A 26,638-nucleotide genomic window follows, 5' to 3' on the forward strand; every position below is an offset into this window, starting at 1 on the left:
GCACTGTGCTCACAGGTCAGTCAGCTCCACAGACCTCCTGGCATGGGGCAGGGGCTGCAGGTGGAGACCTTCAAAACCAGTCAAGCCCAGGTAATCTATACTTAGCTGGCTCCCACTTTTTTCCGGTGCTTGTTTTTTCAAATCTAACCAGATCTGTGATTGACATATGTGTTTTTATGACACTCTGTGGGCTTCTATAGACGGGTATTGGAAGGTGGACAATCCCATCACAGAGTGCGACCATTCAGGCTTGTAGGGAACACTCCACAGGCTCTGCTGGCTGTCCCCACCTATGTGTGGCCACTGCAGGCCTCGCTTCCCGCCCCTCAGTCCTGTGGGGCAGTGGGGGGAAGTGGCGGTGCATGGGAAGCGGAGTCCTGGGCTGGTGGTCTTTGTGCTGCCTGTCTTCCTGTTTTTCTTATTGATGTGGGTGCACTTCTGTGCATGTTAATGTTAGACAGATTAGGCTCTTGTCATACCTATAATGAATGATTTGACCCATTTTGTCTCTCATTTACTTAATGCTCTATTGAGGATGGGGTGAGGTCTGAGAATGTACAATTGTGGACATAGGTGTATGTATGGATGTGGTCTTGAGTTTATGTATGCTTCTGATTTTCAGAAATTAAAAAATTTCATATAGTCCAACTGAAAGCTTTCATTAAGGTGTGTGGAGTTTTGTGTCTGGCTTAGAAAGTCCTTTCCTACTCTAAGACTGTAAGATATGTCCTTGTATTTTCTACTTAGGACTACATTTACTTTTTACACATGATACTTATATCCATCTAGCACTTATTTTGGGGTAAGGAAAGATGTAGGGAAAACTGAGTTTTCCCCCTGAGTGCCTACCAAGCTGTTCCTACACTATTTGTTGGCTAATGTCTTTATTATTTAAAATTTTCCCTTTTTATTCCTTATTGGTGTTTATTTCTGGATTCTCCGTACAGTTCTGTTGATTTGTGTGCCTCTTACAACAAAGGCATAGTTTTAATTATGGCAGCATTTTAGTACATTTTAACATAACATAAAATGGACTGGGATGGGAAAATTTAATTCAGATAACCATTATATCTACTATTAGGCAACAATGCAGCAGTGGCCGCAGGACTGGAAAAGGTCAGTTTTCATTCCAGTCCCAAAGAAAGGCAATGCCAAAGAATGTTCAAACTACCACACAGTTACACTCATCTCACACGCTAGCAAAGTAATACTCAAAATTCTCCAAGCCAGCCTTCAACAGTACGTGAACTGAGAACTTCCAGATGTTCAAGCTGGATTTAGAAAAGGCAAGGAACCAGAGATCAAATTGCCAAAATCTGTAGTATCATTGAAAAAGCAAGAGAGTTCCAGAAAAACATCTACTTCTGGTTTATTGACTATACCAAAGCCTTTGACTATGTGGATCACAACAAACTGTGGAAAATTCTGAAAGAGATGGGAATACCAGACCACCTGATCTGCCTCCTGAGAAATCTGTATGCAGGTCAAGAAGCAACAGTTAGAAGTAGACATGAAACAACAGACTGGTTCCAAATTGGGAAAGGATTATGTCAAGGCTGTATCTTGTCACTCTGCTTATTTAACTTATATGCAGAGTACACCATGCCAAATGCCAGGCTGGATGAAGCACAAGCTGGAATCAGGATTGCTGAGAGAAATATCAATAACCTCAGATATGCAGATGACACCACCTTTATGGCAGAAAATGATGAAGAACTGAAGAGCCTCTTGATGAAAGTGAAAGAGGAAAGTGAAAAAGTTGGCTTAAAACTCAACATTCAAAAAATGAAGATCATGGCTTCCTGTCCCATCACTTCATGGCAAATAATTACGGAAACAATGTAAACAGTGACAGACTTTATTTTTTTGGGCTCCAAAATCACTGCAGATGGTGACTGCAGCCATGAAATTAAAAGACGCTTGCTCCTTGGAAGAAAGGCTATGACCAACCTAGACTGCATATTAAAAAGCAGACATTACTTTGCTGACAAAAGCCAGTCTAGTTAAAGCTGTGGTTTTTCCAGTATTCATGTATGGATGTGAGAGTTTCACTATAAAGAAAGCTGAGCACCGAAGAATTGATGCTTTTGAACTGTGGTGTTGGAGAAGACTCTTAAGAGTCCCTTGGACAGCAAGGACGTCAAACCAGTCAATCCTAAAGGAAATCAGTCCTGAATATTCATTGGAAGGACTGATACTGAAGCTGAAGCTCCAATAGTTTGGTCACATGATTCGAAGAACTGAATTAGAAAAGACCCTGATGCTGGGAATGATTGAAGGCAGGAAGAGAAGGGGACTGCAGTGGATAAGATGTTTGGATGGCATCACTGACTTGATGGACTTGAGTTTGATCAAGCTCTGGGAGTTGGTGATGGACAGGGAAGCCTGGTATGCTGGATTCCATCGGGTTGCAGAGTCGGACACAACTGAGCGAATGAACTGAACTGAACATAACATAGGACAAATCCCGCTGTTCACAGACTTTTCAGAATTTAGTTGGCTACTGTTGTATGTTGATTCTTCCATATGAATTTGGAACCATTTTATCAAGCAGAACCCTCCAGTAAGCCTGATTGACATTTTTATAGATGAAAGAGAATTGACAGTTTTATAATATTGAGTCTTAGGTGAGGACTTTGAGTCTTTTCCTTCAATGAACAGTGTTTTGGTTGTTTTTTGAAATTGTGTGTATACTAAGAATATAAACCACAGCTTTCTCAGTGTGCATGGTGGGCTGAAGGCAGATCAGCATGCACATCTGCTGTTCAGAAAGGATGCCACTATCCCTGTCGGAGCCAGGACTGGGGTAACCCTGAGTCACCTGCTGGAGGGGTGACAGTGTCCTGGGGGAGGCAAGTGATTGACCTCTGAGGAATGAATGTGTTCTGTGGGGTGAAGAGGACAGGGTCGGGTGTTTGTAGGGATCAGCAGAAGCAGAGGTACAAGAGCTCAAGCCCTGGCCCAGGGCATTCAGGATTCCTGCAGCATGAGGGATGAGAGAGGAGCAGAGAGGGACTTGGGTCTGGGTTGCAAAAGTCTTTGTTAAGTATTGCTTTGATTCTGTGAGCAGCAGTGAAGACCACTGAGCAGTGGTGTGGCATGATATGGCCTGTGTTTGATGAAGACCAGCACTCTCAGGGTGGAGGAAGTGGCCAAGGCAGCATTAGGAGAGGCAGTCATCAGAGATGGGCTCTCAAAGGGGGAGCAGGGCACCTGCTGCCCGATATGAAGGGTTGGAGCAGGGTGAGGAGGGGGTGGCTAATGTTGATCACAGTATGGCTGTCATTGAGTGGTGTGAAGTGTGTCTGCTACCAAGTGATGTGATGTGCCATATAACTCTTGAAGTCGCATAGTATAAGTTCTTTTTTTTTTTTTCAGAGTTGTCTTGGCTATTTTAGGTCCTCTGCATTTCTATATGAATTTTAGAATCAGTCTGTCAGTTTCTACAAAAAACATGCTGGGATTTTGATTGGGAATGCATTCAATCTGTAGGTCCATTTGCAAATAATTGATTTCCTTGTACAGTATTTCTCTCCATTTATTTAAATTTTCTTTTATATCTCAGCAGTGTTTGATAATTTTACTGCATTGTCCATCTTTTGTCAAATTTGTCCCTAAATATTTAATATAATTTTTGCTCAATGGCAGATGTTGTGGCTTTTTGAATTTTTGATTGTTTATTGTTAGTATATGGAAATACAGTTGATTTTAATATTAATATTTTTAAAAAATTTAATATTAACTTTATATTTTGTGATCTTGCTAGATGACTTATTGATCTGGTTCTACCTATAGATTCTGTAGCATTTTCTGCATAGATGATCACATCACCTGTGAATAAAAATAGTTTTACTTCTTTTTCAATTTGGGTATCTTATTTCTTTTCTTGCCTTATCACACAGACTAAAACCTCCAGCTGAAAGTGAATAGAACTAGTGAGAGCGGGCGTCCTTGCCTTGTTCCCCATCCTATAGGGATTGCATTTAGTCTTTTACTGTTAAGTATAATGTTCCTATAGATTTCCCTTTGGTGCTGTTTATCAGATTGTAGAAGTTTCCTTCTGTTCCTATTTGTTGATAATTTTTATTATAAGTGGATGTTGGATTCTGACAAATGCTTTTTCTGCACTTATTGAGATGATTATGTGGTTTTAATTTTTTGGTCTGTTATTGTGATTTACAGTGGCTGGAGTTAAAAATACCCAACCAACCTTGCATTCATGGAATGACCAATTTGGTCGTGAGGTATTATCATTTTTACATGTTGTTGGATATGATTTGATAAAATATTGTTAAGAAATTTTGCATCTACAAAGGATATTGATCTATAGTTTTCATTGTTTGTAATATCTGTGTCTAGTTTTGCTGTCAGAGTAATGCTAACCTCAGAGAATCAGTTGGTAAGTGCTTTTTAGGTTCAGTTTTTCCGGAAGAATGTGTGTAGAGTTGGAATTGTTTCTTCCTTAAATGTTTAATAGAATTCCCCAGGGAAGTCATCTAGGCCTAGAGTTTTCTCTGTGTGAAGGCTTTTAACTACAACTTCAATTCTTTGTTAAATATAGGGCTATTTTTTCTTTCTTTTCCTTTTTTTTTTTTTTTTTGGACTGTGCCACATGGTACGGGGTATCTTAGTTCCCTGACCGGGAATCAAACCTGTGGACCCTGCAGTGGAAGTGTGGAGTTTTAACCACTGGACCACTAGGGTAGTCCTAGATTATCTATTTTTTCTTTTTTTTTTTTTGTAAATCTATTTTTTCTTGAGTGAGCTTTCATAGTTTGTGTTTCAAGGAATTTGTCTATTTCTTTTGTTTTTTGATTGTAATATTTTTTCATTGAGGTATAGTTGACTCATCTGTTTCTTTTAAATTGTCCAGTTTACCTTCAACAAGTTAGATATATTCTTATTATCCTTTTAATATGTGTAGAACCTATTTATTCTCATTCTTAAGATTGGTAATTTGTGTTGTCCCTCTTTTCCTGATGAGTCAGGCAGGATGGTTATCAAATTTATTGATCTTCTTAAATAACTAGCCTTTGGCACTTTGATTTTTTTTCTTATTTCTTTATGTACTGATATTTATTATTTTAATTCTTTTGCTTCTTTTGAGTGTGTAATTTCTTAAGGTAGGATTTAACATTGTTGACCTTAAAACTAAAAGAGCTAATTATTTTACCAGCAAAATGTGTTTTTCTGGGAATAGCAGAGAATTGCAACTCAGGACAGCCATACTATAGCAAAAACTGTATAAAACTAATTCCTGCTAAGCTATTTCAAATCCTAAAAGATGATGCTGTGAAAGTGGCAGTCAACATGCCAACAAATTTGGAAAACATAACAGTGGCCACAGGACTGGAAAGGTACACAGGACTGGAAAGGTCAGTTTTCATTCCAATCCCAAAGAAAGGCAGTGTGAAAGAATGTTCAAACTACTGCACAATTGTACTCATTTCACACTCTAGCAAAGTAAGTAATGCTCAAAATTCGCCAAGCTGGGCTTCAATAGTACGTGAACCAAAAACTTCCACATGTTCAAGCTGGATTTAGAAAAGGCAAAGGAACTGGAGATCAGATTGCCAACATCCATTGGAAGAAAAAGCAAGAGAATTCCAGAAAAATATCTACTTCTGCTTCATTGACTATACCAAAGCCTTTGACTGTGTGGATCACAATAAACTGTGGAACATCCTTAAAGAGATGGGAATATCAGATTATGTTACTAGCCTCCTGAGAAACTTGTATGCAGGTCAAAAAACAACAGTTAGAACTGGACATGGAACAATGGACTGGTTTCAGATTAGAAAAGGAGTACATCAAGGCTTTATTTTGTCACTCTGCTTATTTAACTTCTATGCAGTGTACATCATGCAAGATGCTGGGCTGGATGAAACAGAAGCTGGAATCAAGATTGCCAGGAGAAATATCAATAACCTCAGACATGCAGATGATACCACCCGTATGGCAGAAAGCAAAGAGGAACTAAAAAACCTCTTGATGAAAGTGAAAGAGGAGAGTGCAAAAGTTGGCTTAAAACTCAAAATTCAAAAAATGAGGATTATGGCATCCTGTCCCATCACTTCATGGCAAATAGATGGGGAAACAATAGAAACAGTGACAGATTATTTTTTGGGGCTCCAAAATCACTGCAGATGGTGACTGCAGCCATGAAATTAAAAGACACTTGCTCCTTGGAAGAAAAGCTATGACCAACGTAAACAGCATATTAAAAAGCAGAGATATTACTTTGCCAACAAATTTGCAAATATTCAAAGCTGTTGTTTTTCCAGTATTCATGTATGGATGTGAGAGTTGGACCATAAAGCAAATTGAGTGCTGAAGGACTGATGCTTTTGAACTGTGGTGTTGGAGAAAATTCTTGAGTCCCTTGGACTGCAAGGAGATCAAACCAGTCCATCGTAAAGGAAATCAATCCTGAATATTCATTGGAAGGACTGATGCTAAAGCTGAAACTCCAATACTTTTGCCACCTGATGTGAAGAGCTGACTCATTAGAAAAGACCTTGATGCTGGGAAAGATTGAAGGCAGGAGGAGAGGGAGATGACGGAGGATGAGATTGTTGGATGGCATCACTGACTTGATGGACATGAGTTTGAGCAAGCTCTGGGAGATGGTGAAGGACAGGGAAGCCTGGTATGCTGCAGTCCATGGAGTTGCAAAGAGTCAGACACAGCCGAACGAGTGAACAACAACAGTAATAGGCAAGTCCAGCAAACAAAGGAGAGGAAGTTACTTTGCAGAGAAAAGGAGGGGTTGCTCTGAAGGAAAGTCTATTGGAGGGAAGGGTGTTTAGGATGGTGGTGGCTTCCCACTCTCTGAGCTGAGAAGGTTCCCATCTGCTGGGCCTGTGGCCTGTCCCGAAGAAGAGATGTCTTCCTGCTGGGAATGCAAGTCATGGCTCTTCTTGTTGGCTTTGTGATTCACTTGAAGTGGTGTGTGTGGGATCGCCCCCTGTGGCTTCCCCTGCTAAATGAGGTTGCTGCTGTTCAGATACACAGTGTCATTCTTTTCTAGTATAACCTTTTAATGCTATTTATTTCCCACATAATTTTTAATTTTTTAAAAAATTTCTCCCACACATTTTATTTTATTTATTTATTTTTCTCCCACACATTTTAATATGTGTTCATTTTCATTCACTTTAATTTCATTTTTTGCATTTATTTTTTTTGACTCATGAATTATTTTAAAGCATATTCAGTAGTTGATAAATACTCAGATTTCTCAGATAGCTTTCTCTTTATTGATTTCAAATTTAATCCCATGTGGTCAGAGAACAGGGCCTTTCCAGGTGGCACTAGTGATAAAGAACCTGCTGGGCAATACAGGAGACTTAGGAAATGCAGGTTTGATCCCTGGGTGGGAAGATCCCCTGGAGGAGGGCATGGCACCCCACTCCAGTATTTTTGCCTGGAGAATCTCATGGACAGAGGAGCCTGGTGGGCTATAGTCCATAGAATCACAAACAGCTGGACACGACTGAGCCACCTGGCAGCGCAGAAAACATACTTTGTATGACTTGAATACTTTTAGGTTTATTGAGATTTGTTTTATTGCTCAGAATATAGTCAGTCTTGGTAAATGTTTCATGAACTTTTTGAAGAAATATATATTCTTCTGTTAATGAATGAAATGTTATAAAAATACTGCTTGAACCAAGTTGATTGATGGTATTGTTCAAGTCTTCTGTACCTGCAGTGATTTTCTGTATACTTGTTATAACAATTACAAATAGAGGGCTGTTGGAATTTCTGTTGTATTTTGCATTTGTTTATTTCTCCTTGCATTTTTTTAGTTTTGAGTTTGTATATTTTAAAGCTTTGTTATTAGGTGCATAAATGTTTAGAATTGTTATGTCTCTGCTAAGAAAATAGAGTCCTTGAAGTCAAGCTGACTCTGCTTTTAGTCTCCTAAATGAAAAGGTAGACAGAACAGGTCTTGTTTGCAAAATGAATTTAAGACTTAGTTATCTACCAACAGCAATGATACAGTTTCCGTTGTCTCACTGTAGGAAATAGGAGTAGTACATACAGAGATGAGTAAGGGTGAAGAAAGACTTAGGGAACCCATGAGGATCTTAATCTAGTTGACAGGAAGGTGACTACCAACTGGAAAAGTTGGTTAGGAAGGTGGAGGAGAGGACCTTTCCTGTAGTACAGGTTTCAGAAGGTCCAGGACTGCTTCTGGTGGCCAAGCCTCCGTGTCGGGAGACCAGCATAGTCTCATTTGCAGAATGCTGCATCATGGTGAATCATTCTGGGCAGCTGCCAGTGTGGGAGCCATTTAAAACTCTTAAAATGAGTTAAGATTTTAAATCATACTGGAGAATGAAAAGAGCAGACTGATGACCAAGCACAAGCTTCAGGAATATTTTATTGGATGTGTACAAGTGCTTGCATAATGTTGATTGAACCAGTAGGAAGTCAATTATTAAACATACACTTTTCCAAATAAAAAGCGATTTGTCTTAAAACAAATAATTACTATGTCTCTGAAGTCTACTTTATCTAATATTAATATAGTCACTCCAGCTTTAAAAAAATTATTTATTCATGTATTTTTGGCTGCATTGGGTCTTCGCTGTTGTGCATGGGCCTTCTTGAGTTGCTGCGAGCAGGCGCTACTCTCCAGCTGTGGTGTGCAGGCTTCTCACTGTAGCAGCTTCTCTTTTTGCAGAGCTCGGACTCTAGGATACGAGCGCTTCGGTCACTGCAGCACGCAGGCTAAGGAGTCGTGTTGCACAGGCTTAAGTGCCCTGAGGCATGTGGGGTCTTCCCAGACCAGGGATCGAACCTATGTCCCCTGCATTGGCAGGTGGATTCTTAACCAGTGGACTACCAGGGAAGCCCCTCCAGCTTTTTTGTGATTATTATCAGCCTCATTTTTCTTCTCCCATTCTTTTACTTTAGCCTCTTTATGTTAACATACTTAGTGTTTCCTGTGGTTTCTAGAATATATGAAATACAGTTGTAATCTAAATGTCTTATATAGTAATTCTTTCCTCTGCACCATTTCCAGGTCAGTATCTATTGACTGATTCATCCTCATTATGGGTTGTGTGGTGTTGTTGTTTTTAATTTATTTTTTTATTGACGGATAATTGCTTTACAGAATTTCACTGTTTTCTGTCAAACCTCAACCTGAGTGAGCCATAGGTATACACATATCCCCTCCCTTCTGAACCTCCCTCTCATCTCCCTCCCTATCCCACTCCTCTAGGTTGATACACAGCCCCTATTTGAGTTTCTTAGCCATATAGCAAATTTGGGTTGTGTTTTCTTGCCTCTTTGCATGCCTGGTCATTTTTGATTGGATGCCAGACACTGTTATTTTTCTTTCTTATATTTGTTTGGGGGTGCGTGGTGTTTTGTTTTCCTCTTGTTATTCTCAAGCTTTGTGCTGGGCTGGTCTAAGTTACTTGGGAACGGTTTGATCCTTTCAGGTCTTGTTTTTAGCTTTGGTAGGTGAAACCAGAATGGCATTTTACTTTTTTCTTCTTTTTCCTTTTTTGCCCGCATGGCTTGGCTTGCACGATCTCAGTTCCCCAACCAGATATTGAACCTGGGCCATGGCAGTGTGAACCTGGGATCCTCACCACTGGGCCCCTAGGGAACGCCCTAGTTTTACTTCTTTACTGAGTTGAAACCCTCCTGAGTGCCCTTCCCAGCATGCTGAGAGTTGTGGTATTCCCCTGCTCCCAGGAGAGGCCCGTTCCTGGCTCATTGTGAGCCCCACGGATTGTTCCTGCTAATCATTTTGGGCAGTTCCTCCCCCTGGCCTTGGGTCATTTCTGGCCTCCTGCCTCCATCTGTGCAGCCAGCCACAGTGGGTGTTCTTCCCATGCTTTGTCTTTTTCCTCCCTTCTTCATCTCTTGTCTCTGATGCAGCTGAGAAAGGTTCTTTGCTCTTAAGAACTAAGGTAGGTCTCGCTCACACAATCTTGAGTTCCTTGCCTTAAGGTCTGTGCCCTTGATCCCATCTGCTAAGTCCCTTTTGCCAGCTAAGTAACATACTCATGTGCTGAGAATGCGGACATGGGCATCCTTGGGGACATGATTTTGCTGCCCCTGTGCTGGCCAGTAAATCAGCTGAGTGACTGGGGACCCTCTGCAGGCCTCTGAGGGTCTCCCTGGTACTGGACCTTGTGGACTCCAGCAAGACCCAGGCCTCCCGAGTTGTTCCTGGGCCTGCTCTGGGTGTCCTTAGCTGGACATGCCCTTCAGGTGATGAGCTGGCATGATCAAAGGCTTTCCCACCCTTTGTTCCTGATGCCCATCAGCTTGAGAACTCTGGTTCCATGTGTTTCCTTCAGTTTTTTAGTTGTTTGGGTTGAGGCGGCAAATAGGTCCATTCCTCCCAGGCAGGCTGGGAGCTGATGTCCCTTATGTTTGTGTTTGCTCCTGCTCGAGTTGGGTGTGCATGCTGCTGCTGCTGCTGCTAAGTCGCTTCAGTCGTGTCCGACTTTGTGCGACCCCATAGATGGTAGCCCACCAGGACCCCGTCCCTGGGATTCTCCAGGCAAGAACACTGGAGTGGGTTGCCATTTCCTTTTCCAATGCATGAAAGTGAAAAGTGAAAGCGAAGTCGCTCAGTCATGTCTGACTCTTAGCGACCCCATGGACTGCAGCCTACCAGGCTCCTCCGTCCATGGGATTTTTCAGGCAAGAGTACTGGAGTGGGGTGCCATTGGGTGTGCATGAGGTGAGGTGAGGTGAATTTGCTCAGTCGTGTCCGACTCTTTGTGACCCCATGGACTGTAGCCTACCAGCCTTCTCCGTCCATGGGATTCTCCAGGCAAGAATACTGGAGTGGGTTACCATTTCCTTCTCCAGGGGATCTTCCCGACCCAGGGATCGAACCCGGGTCTCCCGCATTGGAGGCAGACGCTTTAACCTCTGAGCCACCAGGGTGTGCATAGCTGTCTGCATTTGTATGAAGGATGCTCCAAACTGTGGAGCTGGAGCTGTTCAACCCATCTTCTCTGAGGCCATGGAGATGGGTGGCTGTGGCTTTTTACAGGCGAAGCCCCTGTGCCAGGAGCGGGCTGCGTGCTCATAACCCAGACTGGCCCAAGGATCTCAGGAAGCGGATTCCATGCGCAGGGGTGCCTGTCTCTGAGAAGAGTCCTGATGGCTCTCTGTGGAGCCTGCGGCCAGCACCTTCATACCTGCCTGACAGTTATGGCATTTCCAGCCCTTCACCTTTGTGTGTGTGTGTGTGTGTGTGCGTGCGCGTGCGCGTGTGTGTGGTGCCACCTCCTTGCTCTGTTGCTAATGGAATATGTGTTTCTATTTCTTCTTTTCCTTGTTATCTTTAGATGCTTTCCAGGAAAAGAGGGGAAACACCTTGCTGATGCCACCAGCTTCAAACCAGTCTTCTCCATCTGCTTTCTGTCTGCCTGGGATTCCTGGACGTGTCTGGTCTGCTAATTTTATCTGTTCTTGTGTTCTAGCGCCCTTGTGGGCTTGTTCTTTTAAAACATGCATTTTTTCTGTCATTGCACTGAGGTTTTGGTGGGATGGATGAATGCCTCAGACCAGGGTGCCTTCTCCATCTAGAGTTCTCACTTGTAATCCCCACACTCATCAGACACCTCTCACTGCCCCTTCCCATGTGGCTGCAGCCAAGTGAGTGTGTCCTCCTGCTCAGGAGCAGTTGGAGGCCTGTCTCCTTTGCTTCCTCTACCTGCACCCTTTTTTGGATGGGCAGTGCCCAGAAATGAAGGTGGTGCCCAGAAAATAGAGGACCCCAGTGTGAGAAAGCAGTCCCGAACTGGTTGTCGGAGCCTGTGACCACGTGGGGGAAGTGCAGAGGCACTTGCGTATTCCATGGGCTTTATTCTTTGGGACCATCTGTTGCAAGTGGTGTTTTGAGACACATGATGTTTGAAAGTTGCAACTCTCAAATCCCGTGAGCTGTTTGGATGGTTGGTTTCAGACGCCAAAGAGCCCACCAGATCCCTGAGCTGCCTATCCAGTCTTGTTCAGCCAGCAGGAAGTGGGGGGTCCCAGCCACGCAGTGACCAAGGCGGTTGTTCTTGGCCCTCGGGAAGGGGTGTCCCTCTCTGCACAGTCCGTCAGCAGCACGAGGCCTTATGTGCACAGAGTGAAGGAAGATGCTGTCAGTGGAGGTGGTGATCGCGCTTGGCCTGGCCCCCTCTTCAGGCCAGCCTGGACGAGCCCCTGCGGGCCAAGCACATGGCGGCGGGGCTGCCGGCTGCTGGGGTGGAGCGGGTGCCGCCTGTCTTCTGCACACCACCCAGCCAGATTGTGGCAGAGACCGTTTCCCAGATGAGCCCCTTCTCATCTTGTATTTTGCGCAAATACACTAACTGCTCGTAAACTGAGGAGGCCAGTGAATTAATTGTTGCACGTCTGGTGACTCCAGGTCTGAAGAGAGGCGTCCATGTTCACACCAGGAGGTGAAAAGAAGCTGGAGCCACAGTGATGAGTGAGACCTACGTGAAGAGTGAGTGTGGCCCCTTGGCTGGCCTCCGCGGCATGCTGCGGATTTCTGAGTAAATGCACTTGGGAGGAGTGACGGCTGCTTGAACACTCTTTAAGGTTTCATTAGAAAAGAAAAGGAAGCTCTTGTCTCTGCCGACGCTGGCTCAGTCTGGGGGGGCAGCATTTGCCTGACAGAGTGGCTTTGTGCTCCGTGGGGGACAGTTGCTGTGCCTTCCTACAAAAGCCCCAGGGCCAGTGTTCACTCTGACTGGCCTCTCTACCTGCAGCCAGGGCCAGCTCTTTGCCTAGGGCATGGTCCAGGGTGGAGTGTGGGCCAGAGGTCCTCCTTGAGTGGCTTCATGGGGCTGAGCCCACACTGCCTGCTTTTTATAGGAGCTCGGATCCAGCCGGGCTGGAGAGGCGGAGAAAACGTGGCCTGGGTTGGAAGTCAGGGTAAAGGTGGCCAGAGTGACCTCAGAGCAGGCAGTCAGTGGGTCCCAGAGACCTCGGCCAGCACGGTGGACAGAGGGGGCGGTGTGTGCGCCTGAGGCTGCAGAGGCCGGGCCGGTGAGGCTGAGTCCTCAGAGGCTGAGCCAGGTGGTGGGCCGGGGCCGGGCCTGACCCTGCCATCGGACTTTGTCACTGTAGGGCTGTCCACCATCCTGCTGGACGCCATCACTGACAAGGACCCTCGGGTGCAGGAGCAGGTATGTGGCGCCCTGTGCGCCCTCGGAGAGTCGCAGCCAGTGGAGGTGCTTAGCGCCTGTGAGGAGCACCTGCGGCTGCACGAAAAGGTATTGCTCCTCACTCCTTGCAGATGGGGTGAGGCCTGTGGGGAGGGGCCTGTGGTGAGGGGTGGGACCTGTGGGCGGGGTTCGTGGCGAGAGGCGGGGTCTGTGGTGGGGCGGGGCCTGCAGGGCAGTGGCTCAGGTGGGTCTGAAGTATGCAGCCAGGCTGCTGTAGGTGGAAAGTCGCACTGGCAAGTCCAGGCCCCCTTGAGGCGGCAAGTCCAGTATAGGTGACCCACTCTGTCCTGTGGGTTGGTCCCGTTGTGGGGGACCGAGTGGTCGGCACTGTAGTGTCCAGTTGCCCTTGTGCAGGCCCAGTCCACCGTTCCTCTCATCTACCAGCTAGTGAGAGAGCGCCTGGGTCCCCGTGGTAAGCAGAATACGTGCTCGCATCTGGGACAGGGCGTCGCCCAGCGGGCCCGGGCCTCTGCTTCCCGCCCAACCAGAGACTCCACTGGTCGGGCCCTGCTGAGACTGCACCAAAGGCTGTGCCAGCTCCGCCTCTCTTGGTCCCAGCTGCAGGGTTCTGTGACACTCCTATCTCCCTGTAGTGGGACATAATTTCAGTTTCCGCAGTGCATAATTTAGGCTCATTCCTAGGAGTTAGACTTGCAGTCTCAAAAGACCGTTTTTATTTGAGTTTTGGGCTCTCATCTGTCAGCTGCCATTTCAGGGTTGGACAGCTGAGTCCTGATGGGGGCCCTGGGCTCCTGAGCCAGTTTGATGACCCCTCTTCTCCAGCAGGGCCCCTTCCCGCCCCTGCCCCCACCCCCACCCCCACCCCAACCACCGTCCCAGTTTAAGGAGACCAGGGCTCATTCCTGAGCTTGGGGAGGAGCCATGAGAGACAAGTGAGTCCCAGTCCTTCCTCCACCATCTCTCTCTACAGCTAGCTCATCCATACCGGACGATGATCCTAAGGGCCATGGAGATAGTCGTGAGCAATCACATCGGCGAGCTGGACAAGGACATGGCCAGGGCCATCATCCTCCTGGCCTCCAATGAGATGACCAGAGTGAAGGTGTGGGGGATACCTGCCCTGGCCTGGCTGACCTGCCCCTGGTTGGGGCAGGGAGCTGTTTTCTTTCCCCGTACATTGAGAACATGGGCTTGTGTCTGCCTGCCTCAGGTCTGGCCCATTGGTCCTATGTACTGACTGCCCTTGTGGGGTGGGGCGGGTCACCCCGCCATCTCAGATGGAAACCAAAGTGGAAGGCAGTGCTCCCAAGCTCTCAGGGCGAATGTAGGAGCACCAGGGTGTGCATGGGCTCAGGGCTCAGCCTGGGGCCCTGCTCACAGCAGCCCCAGAGCGTCCTGAACGCTGGCGGCCGGTCCTCCAATGGCACTGAAGGCAGAGTGTCCAGTTTTCCTCCTAGGCACCTTCAGGATGGGTGAGGTTTGCCTCCTTTGGTCAGCGTGTCAGTTGAGGTCTTTGGGGACAGGAGCTGGTCTCTGATTGGCAGCAAGCTGCCAGCAGCGTCCTGGTGGCGGTGGGGAGGCGGTTCATCAGCAGCGTGATGGAGGAGCTGCTGAGCAAGTTCCAGCCCGGGCTCCTGCCGCACCCCTGCACCATGCACACGCTCGCCAGCCTCTCCGTCTCCAATGGTAGGTGGCGGCCCCACCCCTCCGCCCACATGCTCAGAGGTTCTGAGGATGGCACCTCGGTTCCTTGGGTCCCAGTTGCTCCACCATGTGCCCCAGGCTGTGCAGAGAGAGCTCAAGGTGTGTGGCGGGGTGGGGATGGCCCCGGGCCTCTGTGACGTGCCCCTTCTTGCAGTGTTTGGCATGGTGCCCTTCCTGACGTCCATCCTCAGCACCATGCTGCCCATGCTGGGCGCAGCCAAGCACGACTCAATGAAAGTGGTGTTCTGCTGTGGTAAGACAGGGCCTCTGCGGGGTGATGGGTGGGTGTGGCCTGCCCACAGCTGGGGGGCGGTTCTTTGTTTCCAGTGCTCCTTTGTGGGGGGCTGGGGGGCCTTCAGGCTGCAGGAGGATGGTGGGACGATTAGAGGAAGGGTGATGCGGTGGGGGCTAAGCGGGCACTGCTGCGGGTAGAGACCTGACCTCTGCTGTCTGGCGGCTTTTCTCTGCTGCTGGGGACCCCCCCACCAGAACCTTATGCCGTATTTCCCTGAGCCCTGAACACCTGATGGGGGGCAGGAGGAGACTGACCAGAGCTGCAGCTCCTTCCCACTTCTCTCCCTGCTTGCGCTGGCAGAGTGACATTTCCCTGGGTATCCTGGGAGTAGTGACTCTCCCACCCTCTGTGTGCCATGGGCAGCGCCTCATGGCATGACTCCTGATGGGCAGGAGGGCACTCCTATAGGGGGGAGCAGAGGGTCTTGAAAGATGGGGCCTGAGGGAGCCTGGCCTCTTCTAGTGGCCTGCACACAGTTCTTGTCCCTCGGCTTCCTGGTGTCCCTAGTGTCCCCTCCAGTCTCAGGAAGACAGCTGCTACTGAGGGGAGGGAGAGGGAACATCTAGGCCCATGAGGCCCCATGAAGACAGGATCCCCTTTTTAAAATAGTTTATTTTTGGTTGTGGGCTTCCCAGGTGGCATTAGTGGTAAAGAACCCTCCTGTCACTGTGGGTTTGATCCCTGGGTTGAGAAAATCCCCTGGAGGAGGGTACGGCAACCTACTCTAGCATCCTTGCCTGGAGAATCTCATGGCCAGAGGAGCCTGGTGGGCTACAGTCCATAGGGTCACAAGAAGTCAGACATGACTGAGCAACTTAGCATGCATGCATGCATTTTTGGTTTTGCTGGGTCTTTGTTGCTGGCGAGGGCTTTCTCTAGTTGTGCAGAGTAGGGGCTACTCTTTGTTACGGTGGCTTCTCTTATTGTCGAACACGGACTCTAGGCACTCCAGCTTCAGTAGTTGTGGCACACAGGCTTAGTTCCCCCGAGACGTGGTATCTTCCTGGACCAGGGATCAAACCCAAGTCCCCTGCATTGGAACACGGATTCTTAACCACTGGAGCACCAGGGAAGCCCTAAGGGCCCTTTATAATCCCCAGCCCAGGCTGTTAGAGGTCCTGGGCTTCCACCCCCATGGCCAGACTAGAGGGATGTGGTTAGGCTGTGGCCACACTGAGATGGGTTGAGAGGCTGGTAGCTGAGCAGAGAGTTGGTGTTTGCAGAGGAGTCCCAGTGAAGCTGCCTGTTCTGTGCACACCAGGGCACTTTCCTATCTGGGGCCTAGGGCTTTGGGCTGCAGCCCACCTGTTAATGGTGGCTTTGGGTTCAGGTTCCCCAGCTCTCAGGGACTCTAGGAAGAGCTCTAGCCCCTCAGAGCCCCCGCGTTCCCGTTCTCTCTGTTCCACGCCTTCCTCTTGAGGGCCCCTCCCACATGCGGGTGATAGCAGGCTGTTGGACTGAAACCCTCTTTGACCTGGTTTCTGCTGAAAAGGGAACTTGGAACAGGATCCCTGAGGAGCTGGGTGGGAATCACTGCTGAGCTCAGAGTGCAGGGGCAGGACACAGAGAGGACCAAGGCAGAGCTGGAGGGCAGGGGGCGAAGAGCGCCAAGGACAGTACTCATCCCAGCTGGGGGCACAGGAGGGACTGGGCAGAGCTGTGGGGGCTGGGGGAAAAGAGCGCCAAGGACAGCACTCATCCTGGCCGGGAGGGAGAAGGAGAGCCTGTGTTGGAGCTGAGGGCTAGTCCCTGGCCCGGCAGCTGCCCTCGGAAGTGCTGGCATCGCTCCAGACTTGCAGAGCCTTGTGCAGGAGGCCCTGCCCCTCACAGGCTGCAGGCCTACAGTGTTCACCTGGCTGCCATGTCGTGTGTGAAGGGCTGGTTGGGGCAGCAGACAATGCCTGCAGCCACCCTCTGGCTGAGGTGTGTGCTCCTCGCCACAGACAGTGCTCCAGGTCTGCAGTTGAGGGAAGCATGGTCCTACCCACTGGAGCGGCCTCAGTCAAGCCAGGAGGGTCCACGTCAGCCCATCCGTGGCCTGGGGTTGGGCTACAAGAGGACTGGGACCTCTTGTTCTTCCAGGCAGTCTCCGATTCTGGGCGGATTGTGTTCATTGTGCAGTAAGATGGCCCAGGTAGGCCATGGGACCCAGAACAGGAGCGTGTGTGCACTAAGAGGTTCTTGTCCAGCTCGCAGGATGCTGCAGCCAGGCAGGGGGAGGGCAGGGAGGAGGGCCCCAGAGGTGGGTGGACAGGGCCCAGACAACAGGTGCTCAGCTGGCCTGTACACACTGCCAGTGCTGGCAGGCAACCACAGCTCACCGCCCACCAGGAAGGTCTGATGAGAGAGGCAGCAGCGAAATAAACAGAAAGGGAGACTAGGGGAAGCAGACAGTTGAGGGAGGGGAAAACAGGCAGGAGAGGAAATCTGGTTGATATTTCACTGAGACGAGAGAAGATGCATTCATGAAACAGAAGCACTTTGCTCTGAAGAAGCTACGTTTGGACAATGCAATAAAGCTTTTGGGAATTACCAACATGATGAAAATGAAAGGTAGAAACGGAAGTGTTGAGGAAATCCTCTAGAAAATAGAGCCAAAAATGCAAGTATGTGGAAAACAGAAGAGAAAGAAAAGACTTAGCGAGTGAAGCTGTGAAGCCAGTCTTGGATGATCACCCTGGATAGAAGGAACAGAGAAAGCGGAGGAGGGGGCGGTGCGGTGGGAGCTGCCCCAGATGGAGAGGCCCTCCCCGCACCCACTTCGGGAAGCTTCCGCAGGGCAGGTGGTCAGGAGAAGGCCGAGGGCTTGCCTTCTGCTTGAGGGAGAGTGCTAGAAATTTCCAGCGGAAGGCACCGCTGAGAGTTAGCTCCCTGCCCCGAGGCTCACTGAGCAGAAAGGTGTAGAGAGGCTCCTTGAGAAGCCAGGATCCGGAAGTGTGTGGCCTGTGTGGTAAGGCTGGGGGAGCCTCAGGATGTGTGGCAAGAAGTGTGGAGGTTGCCACAGTGACTTGGGCCTGGAGAACGAGGGGACTCAAACCCCAGACAGTCCTTAACTCAGAACACAGCCGGTCATGGAGGGAGTGGTGGGCTCGGAACCACGGGGGTCTGGAGGGGTGGATGGAACAGGCTGGCCCCGGCCTGGGGTACGTGGGGAACACTGTGCGCACGTGTGTGGAGAGAGAGGCCCAAACCTGGTATTTGCTTCTGGAATAAGGAAAAGCAGGCTGGGGGAGGGGCCTGAGTGGCTCATTTACCTGAGGCATGTGTGTCCTTGATTAAAAGCACAAACCTGGTAAGAAACTCAGGGCGGGGGGTGGTTCTATTTCTGACCATGTAATGTCCTGTTATCCTGAAAGCCCTTCCCACACAGGGTACCTCGAAGCCCTGGTCAGCTTGACCAGCAGTCTGAGCAACTCAAGGAGCAAGAGTAGGGGGATGCAGGGGTTGGGGTGGCAGGCAGGGACCAGGGCCCACCTAAGCGGACCCCCTCCCCCGAAGGCACCCTCAGTGGGAGGACAACCAGACGCAGGCCTCCCGCTGTGGGCCCCAGGGGTAGGGGGGTAGGGGGGTCCTATATGCTCTCTGATTGCTTGTGATCGTAGCTGCCTTCCTGTAGGCAGAGGGCTGGGCTGCAAAGCCTAAGCTGAGAAAGTAGCCGTGCAAGTGGTCCAGGTCATGAGCTGGAGCACGTGGTCCTGTCAGTCAAGATCCTGGGGGTGGGCTCTGGCCTCGGGGCCAACTGTGAGCCAACACCGCTGCCAGCCATCTGGTTCTCATCTCCTCCACTGCACAGGCCTCAGTGGGGCTGCGTGGCCAGGTCCTGGCCTCTGACTCTTTGTGGTCCCATTGTCTCCCTTGACCCACAGTCTAGGCCCTGCTGACCACTCACAGGTCTACACCTAAGTGGGTCCCCCGGCTTCCCTGCCTGGGCATCCACAGCACTGTCCCTTGCATGGACAGAGCCCCGCCCAGGCTGGTGTTCCCCACCTTCAGCACCGCACCCCCACCCAGGCTCACATACCGGGTCTTCCTGCATGTGCCCTGGGGGTCCTATGCCATCTTGGACAGCAGCCCTTGAAAGCATGTGGTATGTGTGTCCGTGAGGGGAGAGGTGGGCACCACAGACCAGAGCAGGCAGGCGTGGTGGCCTGGTGGCATTTGGGAGAGGTTGGTCATGTATTGGTATCCACTGTGACACAGGGCCACAAATCAGGGGATTAAGACAATGGGGCTGTCTTCTACAGCTTAGAAGGCCAGTGTCTGAGAGCAGGCTGTTGGCAGGGCCGCTCACCTTCTGTGACTCTGGACAGAGTCCTTCCAGGCTCCCCTGGTGTCTGGAGGTGCCTCTCAATCTGGGCTTGAGGCCGCGTCACTGCACTGTCTGCCTCCATCATCAATATGTCTGTCTACTTACGAGGAAAGGGTCCTGGTGGGTTATGGCCCACCCCACCCCACCCCACCCCACCCCACCCCACCCCACCGTGACCTTGTCTTAACTTAGTGTATCTGCAGAGACTGAATTTCTAGAAAAGTCATGTTCCAGGTTCTGGGAAGGGCAAGAGTTAGGGAACCCTTCACTCTCGTCCCACCCGGTAGTCCTGAGCCTGGCCGGGGTGCTCAGGAGGGTGTCTCACAGGCGGGCATGGGATGTTAGAGGGGTTGCGTGAGAGCCAGCGTGACCATGCCTGCTGCTTCACCGCTGGGGTCACCGCAGCTCTGCAGCGCTTCAGTGAGAGCACCCTGGAGTACCTGGCCAACCTGGATCAGGCCCCAGACCCCACAGTCAGAAAGGACGCCTTTGCCTCAGACATCTCTGGTGCTTACGACATCCTTTTCCACCAGTGGCTACAGAGCCGGGAAGCGAAGGTACGCTCTGTGGGTGGGGACTGGTGGCCGCACCTGCTGGCCACCCTCTCCCTCCCCAGCCTGGAGGTCCTGCCACAGACCCCTGGGCCCTCTGCCATCCCGCAGGATCTCGGTAGAGATTTGTGTCCATCCGCCCACGCCGAGCCTTGTGTTGTGGGTCTCCCCTGCAGGTCCTTGCAGCGTTGGGCTGCTTTGCTGAGGCCCCACCCCCACCTTGGGGCCTCTACGCATTAGGGAGGTGCCTGGCTGCTCCTACTTCTCCCCAGGCCCACTCCCTCCGCCTTGTAGGAGCCTCTGCTCTAGGTCCGTGGTGGAGGATTCCTTGCCCTTGTGCCCCCACCACTGACCGGTGTCCCTGCCCCCTCTAGCTGCGGCTCGCAGTGGTGGAGGCCCTGGGGCCCATGAGCCACCTGCTCCCCAGCGAGAAGCTGGAGGAGCAGCTCCCCAAGCTGCTGCCCGGCGTGCTCGCCCTCTACAAGAAGCACGCCGAGACCGTCCACGTGTCCAAGGTGTGCACAGTGTGGCTGCGGGCCTCCGTGGCTGAGGCCCTGGTGGGCTGTCGGCCTCAGCGAGGGCTGCGGGCAGAGCTGGAGAGCCAGGCCCCTGGCCTCACGGGGCCCCCTTCCTGGCACCGCTCCCTCCTCGCTCCAGCCCGAGGGTGGTGTCCTGCTGGGAGGCTTTCCTAGCCAGGTGGGATGGGGCTGGGGGCGAGGAGATCCTGACAGGCCGCTCCTCCCTGCAGAGCCTCGGCCAGATCCTGGAGGCAGCCGTGAGCGTGGGCAGCCGCACTCTGGACGTCCAGCTTGACTCTCTCCTTGCCGCTCTGCACACTCAGGTGGGCTGGTGGAGGGGGTTGTGAGCAGGCTGGGGCCAGGCGCTGTGCTCCTGCTATGGGGGTGCCTGCTGAGGGGCCCAGGGAGCAAGACTCGGGGCGGGGATCCAGCCAGGTGGACCTCTGCGGGCTTCCCGGGTCATCTGGGTGCAGCCTGTGGGGGTACACTGACTCGGGCAGTGGGGCACCGGCCAGCCCTACATGCAGGGGCAGGAGGGGGGAAGGTGGCCAGCAGGGCAGGGGGAGCGTCTGTGCTGCCTGCAGGTCCCCGAGGGTCAGGGCTCAGGCGGAGCAAAGGAGCTGCCTTGGCAGCTGAGGCCGGCAAGGGGAGAGCCCAAAGCTTCTGCTGGAGAAAGGGCCTCAGGGGGCTCCTCAGCCGTAATGAGCCTGAAAAATTATGAAGTGGATAGATGCCTAGAAAAATCTTAAAAATGTCACAATTGGTAGAAGAGAAATAGAAAATTTGACTAAACCAGTAAAGAAATGGAGACCGCATTCCAGGCCCTTCCTTTCTGACAGCAAACCCGGGACCCAGTGCTGTTCAGGTTGCCTCTTCCAGACTTTTGAGGGATAGCCCATTTCCACCTCACACAGGTGGGCTTGGAAATGAGAAAAGGATCTGGAGCTGCCTGACAGGTTCTGTGGGGCTGGTCTTGACTCCAAGTCAGGACCACACAGAGAAGTCTGGGCGCCCGCGGGTGAGCTGGCATGAGGGTCTGTGCGGAGGAGAGTTGGCTGCCCACCCTGTACTCGCTGCACACGGGGCCCAGTGGGAGGGGCTGTGGGAAGGTTCTCTCTGATCTCAGTGATGCAGAAAAAGCTTTTGAAGAAGTTCAGCACCTATTTGTCATTGAAACTCTTAGCAACCAGGATGGGAAAGGAACTTCTCTTACTTGGTAAATTTTAAATACCTGACCCATCAGCATGCATCATACATGTGATGGATACAGTTTGCATCACAATGGATAGAAGTGACCACCTTCCCTTAGCGTCCAGAGCAGGAAGGCGCCCCAGTCACTTGTCAGCAGGGCTTGGGGTGAATTCTGTGAGGAGAGAAGCAGAAGGGAAGGATCCAGGACAGACCTGTGGTTTGCCTTCGCCCGGCGGCCTGCCCACCCTTCATCCTGGCGGGCCGCTGCTCCCCATGCTCAGCGAGGTGGCACAGCCCTGAGGGCAGGGCTGCCTTGTTGTGGGCCCTGCCATGTCTGCTCCTAGCAGGTATTTGTTCTGGATAGTCGATGCACTCATCTAGAAGCTCATTCATACAAGAACTGAATCTATTTACAAGTCCTAGAACTCTGTTCAGCAAGGCTGCCAGTTACAAGACCAACCTGTAAAAATCAAGAGTGTTTCTCCCCGTCAGTGGTGACCAGCTAGAAAGTACCAAAAAAAAAAAAAAAAAAAGGTTTTTACAATAGCAACAGAAACTTAACTGTAAAGTATCTGGGAATTAACCTAGCGAAGAATGCCTAAGATCTCTGTGGAGAAAAAGTTTACAACTTGGGAAAAAAGTGAGGAAAAAAAGAGAGATGGAGTATTGTTTACTTAATACAAAGTGATGGCCTGAAACTAAAAACTGTAATCTGTGGGGAGGGGGGCGGGGTTTGAAAGGGGAATATTTGTGGAAAAGCTGAGAAGCTAGAAAAGTGTGCTATTTCCTTTTCTTAGTGCTTTCCATTCACGTCTTTTGTTTTTCTGTTGATTTTAGGGTGTTTGTTTTTTCATATTGGTCTGTAGCAGTTATTTACAGTCTTGTGTCATGTATGTAGATATTTGTTTCTGTTTTGTTGTTATCTGTGGCTCTGTTTATGATTTTTTTTGCCATGGAATATTAGTTAAGTTTTTAAAGCCATCACTTATCTTTCTTTATACAGTCCAGGTTTTGCTGTACTTATAAAAGGCTTTTCAGTTCTGCAGTGAGTTTTTAGGTTCTCTCACTTCCCCTATGGAGAAGGCAATGGCACCCCACTCCAGTACTCTGGCCTGGAAAATCCCATGGATGGAGGAGCCTGGTGGGCTGCAGACCATGGGGTCTCTAAGAGTCGGATGGGACTGAGCAACTTCACTTTCACTTTTCACTTTCATGCATTGGAGAAGGAAATGGCACCCCACTCCAGTGTTCTTGCCTGGAGAATCCCAGCGATGGGGGAGCCTGGTGGGCTGCCGTCTATGGGGTCACACAGAGTCGGACACGACTGAAGTGACTTAGCAGCAGCAGCAGCGTTTCCCCTATACTGTTTAATCATCTGGAGTGTATTTTAGAGGAAGAGTGAAAAGCTAGTTTTATCTTTTCTCAAGGTGACTGCCCTCGTCACTAGTTATCTCTCTGATCTATCACCTTTTAATCGATCACTGCAAACCTTAGCATCTGGACTCAGCAGCGGTTTGTGCTCCAGTCACTGTGGAGTTCTGAGCACCTCACGCATCTTCCGCAGGCTCCCTGGGGTGGGCCAGAGTGTCTGCTTCCAAGCTGCTCCCTCGCTGGCCCCAGGCCCTGGTGGGAGGTGCTCCGTGGGTCACTGAGTGACCCCGGGAGCAGGCAGCAGGGCCCTGGGGACCTGGAGCCAGCCTGGTGGCTCTGCCCGCACCTGCTCCACCTGCTCCGGTCCCCTGGGAACTGGCAGGGCCAGGCTGAGGTGGCGCCTGTGGTCCCTGCACCATGTCTCCCTCCTGGTTGGGATGCTGGGCTTTCCCGAGGGTCCCCTCAGAGCCCTGCAGGTCCTTTCTTGTGACCTTGGGGGCCGAGTGGGGACAGGGACGCCACCCAAAGCTCAGCCCCAGAGTGTTACCCACAGAGGTGCAGTGGGGCCCAGGGGTGCAGCTGCATGCAGCCTCTGCCTGCACCCCTGCCAGGGCAGCTCCCTTTCTTTCTCCATTTGAATGGACAGACTCCAGCGCTTTCTGTGCTCACGTGTCCTGCCGGAGAAAGTGGGGAGCTGTCCCCTTCCTCATCAGGAAGTGTGTCTGGGGAGTTTGTTCACCTGGCTGCCAGTGGGTGAGGGGGGGGCGTGTAGGAGGAGGGCCAGCTGTGCATCACTCAGGGCCTGAGAGCATGTCTGGGCGCAGGCAGGGGTTCCTCACCCAGGTGAGCGCGCCCAAGGACCTGCAGCTTCCTGGAAGCTTGAGCTGTCCCTCTCCAGCCCCACCAGCCGCTGACTGTCTTCTGTCGTGGACAGATCTGCGTGCCTGTGGAGTCATCCAGCCCGCTGGTGATGAGCAACCAGAAGGAGGTGCTGCGCTGCTTCACGGTGCTGGGTATGCAGGCGGAGCCCTTGGTCTCATCAGGGGGCTCACCGCCCTGAGCATCTGTCCTCCTCGCTGAGCCTGGGGGGGTGCAGGCAACCAGCAGGGAGCAAGACAGTCTTGATGAGCACTTGCCCGCAGCCTGCTACTCGCCGGACCGCCTTTTGGCCTTCCTGCTGCCCAAGCTGGACACCAGCAACGAGAGGACCCGTGTGGGCACCCTGCAGGTCCTGAGGCACGTCATCAACACGGCGGGTGAGTGCCTTGTGGAACGGAGATGGGATAGGCCTGCCTTGTCCATCTTTGGGATGAAAAGGAGCATTTTGCTTTGAGTTCTTGAAATGCTTTCCCCAACTTTCTATTTCGCAAAATTCCCTGCTTTTTGAAGAGTTGCAGCAGTGGTGCTCGCCTGCCTGCCAGCAGGTTGTCCGTCTCTGATGTTTGCCCTCGGCAGGGCCTGTAGTCGGCGGGCCGTGGCGCCTCAGTGTGGGAGGCTGGTGGCTGAGTCCTGCCGAAACCCCTCACCTGCAGCCATCCGCGGCAGCGGCCCCTCAGTGTGGAGGCCTAGCCATGGGCACAGCTCACTCCACTGTCTCTTAGACATGGACCTTGGGAAGAGTGGAGGCCAGTTCTGTGGAAAGTCCCTGGTTTCCATGTGTCTGAAGATTTCCTCACAACTGGATAGGAGAGTTCAGGTTTCTTGCTTTTAAGCAGTTTTAATCAGCAATAAGCCTGAATGGTTTTCACACCTGAATTTGTGTGTGTGTGTGTGTGTGTGTGTGTGAGTCTTGGTTGCTTAACAGTGGCCGTGACCACATCAGGTCTTCAGGTTGGAGCCAGGAGCAGGGAGTGGTGCTAAGATTCTGATGACCCTGGAGGTGCCCTCACCCCACATGAACCTGGGACCCCTGACTCATCTCTGCTGCCCTGAACTTCTAACCTCCTCACTTCTTAATTGGATAAAATAATGTCATTTGCTGAAAAAAGTCATTTTTCCCTCAGAGAGAGATAGGTGGGCCTGTGCTTAGGTGGTCTTCTCCTCCCCCCACGCAGAGGGCCGCACTGAGGCCAGAGCCCCGCAGCACATGCTGCCCGGCCTCTGCCCATCGGCAGACAGGCTGAGCCCCCTGTTGGTTTCTTGCAGCTGCTCAGATGGAAGTTAAGAAACCCTTCATTCTTTCCTCCATGAAGCTCCCTCTTCTGGACACCAACAACAAGGTGGGTCAGTGGGCAGCGCACAGCGGCAGGCGGTACGGCCACCGCTGACAGGCAGCTGCCGCCTCAGCACACCAGGCCTCTTCAGGCGTGTGCAGGCCTGGGTGTCTGCTGAGCTGCTTGTCTGGGCCCCCGGCTTCCTCCTGATGCGTTAACCAGGTGTGAAGCTAGGAAGCAGTCCTCAAGACCACCCTGGGGCTTGATCGTTCTCTAGAACTCCCAGAACTCAAGAGCCATTATACCAAAAAGACCTACGTGAGCGTCAGCCACAGAGATGCTCATGGGGTGGCCTGGGCTCTCACTTGGAGCCCCCGTCCTGACCCTGTGGAGCCGTGGGCAGCGCTGTGCTGGCTCACATGGAGGGCTGCCCAGGGAAGCCCCAGCCTTGGGTCGGGGGTCTCTGTCAGGCCTCCGTCATGCAGATCTCGGCATCCAGCCCTTCTGGTGGCCTGATGCCCCACCCAAATCACAGGGCTAGACGACTTGGTGCAGCAGAAGCCCCAGGGAACAGGAGCTTGGACTCCGGCAGGATATCCATAGCTTGGTGGTGACCCCAGAGCTGAGGGCCCTCCCTGCTTGGGCTCAGCGGCAGCGGGTCCCCTTCCTGCGGCTGCCCCAGCCTTTGTGCTCATCCTGCACCCCGTTCTTGGGGACCATCTGTGAGAGTCCCAGAAGCTACTGGAATGGAGCCCAAACTACTGAGGCTGCATCTGTTTCAGGGCTCCTGTGCCCTGTGCCACCCTCAGAGGGGCCCAATGCCTGCCCGCTGTGTCAGTGGCCAGAAGCGCCCAGCCTAAGGGCCTCAGGCTGCCGCATGGCTCAGTCCCTCCAGACCCATCAGCTCATGGTCACTCGGGACACATGTGCGACCTGGGATCTGGAGAGGAGAGGTGTGACCAGGACAGGGGGAGGGTCCCAGAGAGGGGTGCTGGGCTGGGGGAAGGCGGGAGGTGTGGGCAGAGGGTGGGTGAGTTGCCGGCCCCTGCTGGCTGTCGTGCTGCGGCCAGCACTCCTCTGAAGCCCCTTCCTGCGCCCCCTGCTCTGGGCAGGTGAAGCGGGCAGTGGTGCAGGTGGTCAGCGCCATGGCCCACCACGGCTACCTGGAGCAGCCTGGCGGCAAGGCCATGGTTGAATACATCGTGCAGCAGTGCGCTCTGCCCCCCGAGGCTGAGGTAAGGCACGCCGTCCCTCTGCTCCATCATTGCGTGTTGTCTCTGGACCTGTGGTTTGTCGTCTGACTGCTGAGTGGCGCTCTGGGGGTGTGCTAGTCTGCTAGCCGCGTGGCAGGTGTGAATAAAGCATCCGTGAAAGAGA

At 51.4% G+C, this 26,638-nt stretch overlaps 1 protein-coding gene and 1 non-coding gene across 9 annotated transcripts in view; both read left to right on the plus strand.

Moving 5' to 3' along the window:
- Nucleotides 1-26,638, plus strand: part of MROH1 (maestro heat like repeat family member 1) — a 51,447-nt gene that overhangs the window by 2,689 nt on the left and 22,120 nt on the right. For 6 of the 8 annotated variants that reach the window (XM_018058723.1, XM_018058717.1, XM_018058721.1 and 3 more), the window contains exons 2-14: nucleotides 11,334-11,436; nucleotides 12,404-12,484; nucleotides 13,111-13,256; nucleotides 14,140-14,271; nucleotides 14,693-14,855; nucleotides 15,028-15,126; nucleotides 19,883-20,034; nucleotides 20,403-20,543; nucleotides 20,777-20,869; nucleotides 24,043-24,121; nucleotides 24,251-24,364; nucleotides 25,254-25,327; nucleotides 26,374-26,496. In XM_018058723.1, the coding sequence (XP_017914212.1) occupies nucleotides 12,463-12,484; nucleotides 13,111-13,256; nucleotides 14,140-14,271; nucleotides 14,693-14,855; nucleotides 15,028-15,126; nucleotides 19,883-20,034; nucleotides 20,403-20,543; nucleotides 20,777-20,869; nucleotides 24,043-24,121; nucleotides 24,251-24,364; nucleotides 25,254-25,327; nucleotides 26,374-26,496 (1,338 nt within the window). In that variant the 5' untranslated portion in view covers nucleotides 11,334-11,436; nucleotides 12,404-12,462. Of the gene's footprint in view, nucleotides 1-11,333; nucleotides 11,437-12,403; nucleotides 12,534-13,110; nucleotides 13,257-14,139; nucleotides 14,272-14,692; nucleotides 14,856-15,027; nucleotides 15,127-19,882; nucleotides 20,035-20,402; nucleotides 20,544-20,776; nucleotides 20,870-24,042; nucleotides 24,122-24,250; nucleotides 24,365-25,253; nucleotides 25,328-26,373; nucleotides 26,497-26,638 lie in introns of all 8 variants that reach the window. The other 2 variants (XM_018058722.1, XM_018058719.1) reach the window with 2 other exon arrangements.
- MIR1839 (microRNA 1839) lies at nucleotides 7,930-8,001 on the plus strand. The gene has a single exon (NR_129616.1). It is a non-coding gene; the product is annotated as a microRNA 1839 (primary transcript).

Source organism: Capra hircus, chromosome 14 (genome assembly GCF_001704415.2).
Source record: "Capra hircus breed San Clemente chromosome 14, ASM170441v1, whole genome shotgun sequence".
NCBI lineage: Eukaryota > Metazoa > Chordata > Mammalia > Artiodactyla > Bovidae > Capra > Capra hircus.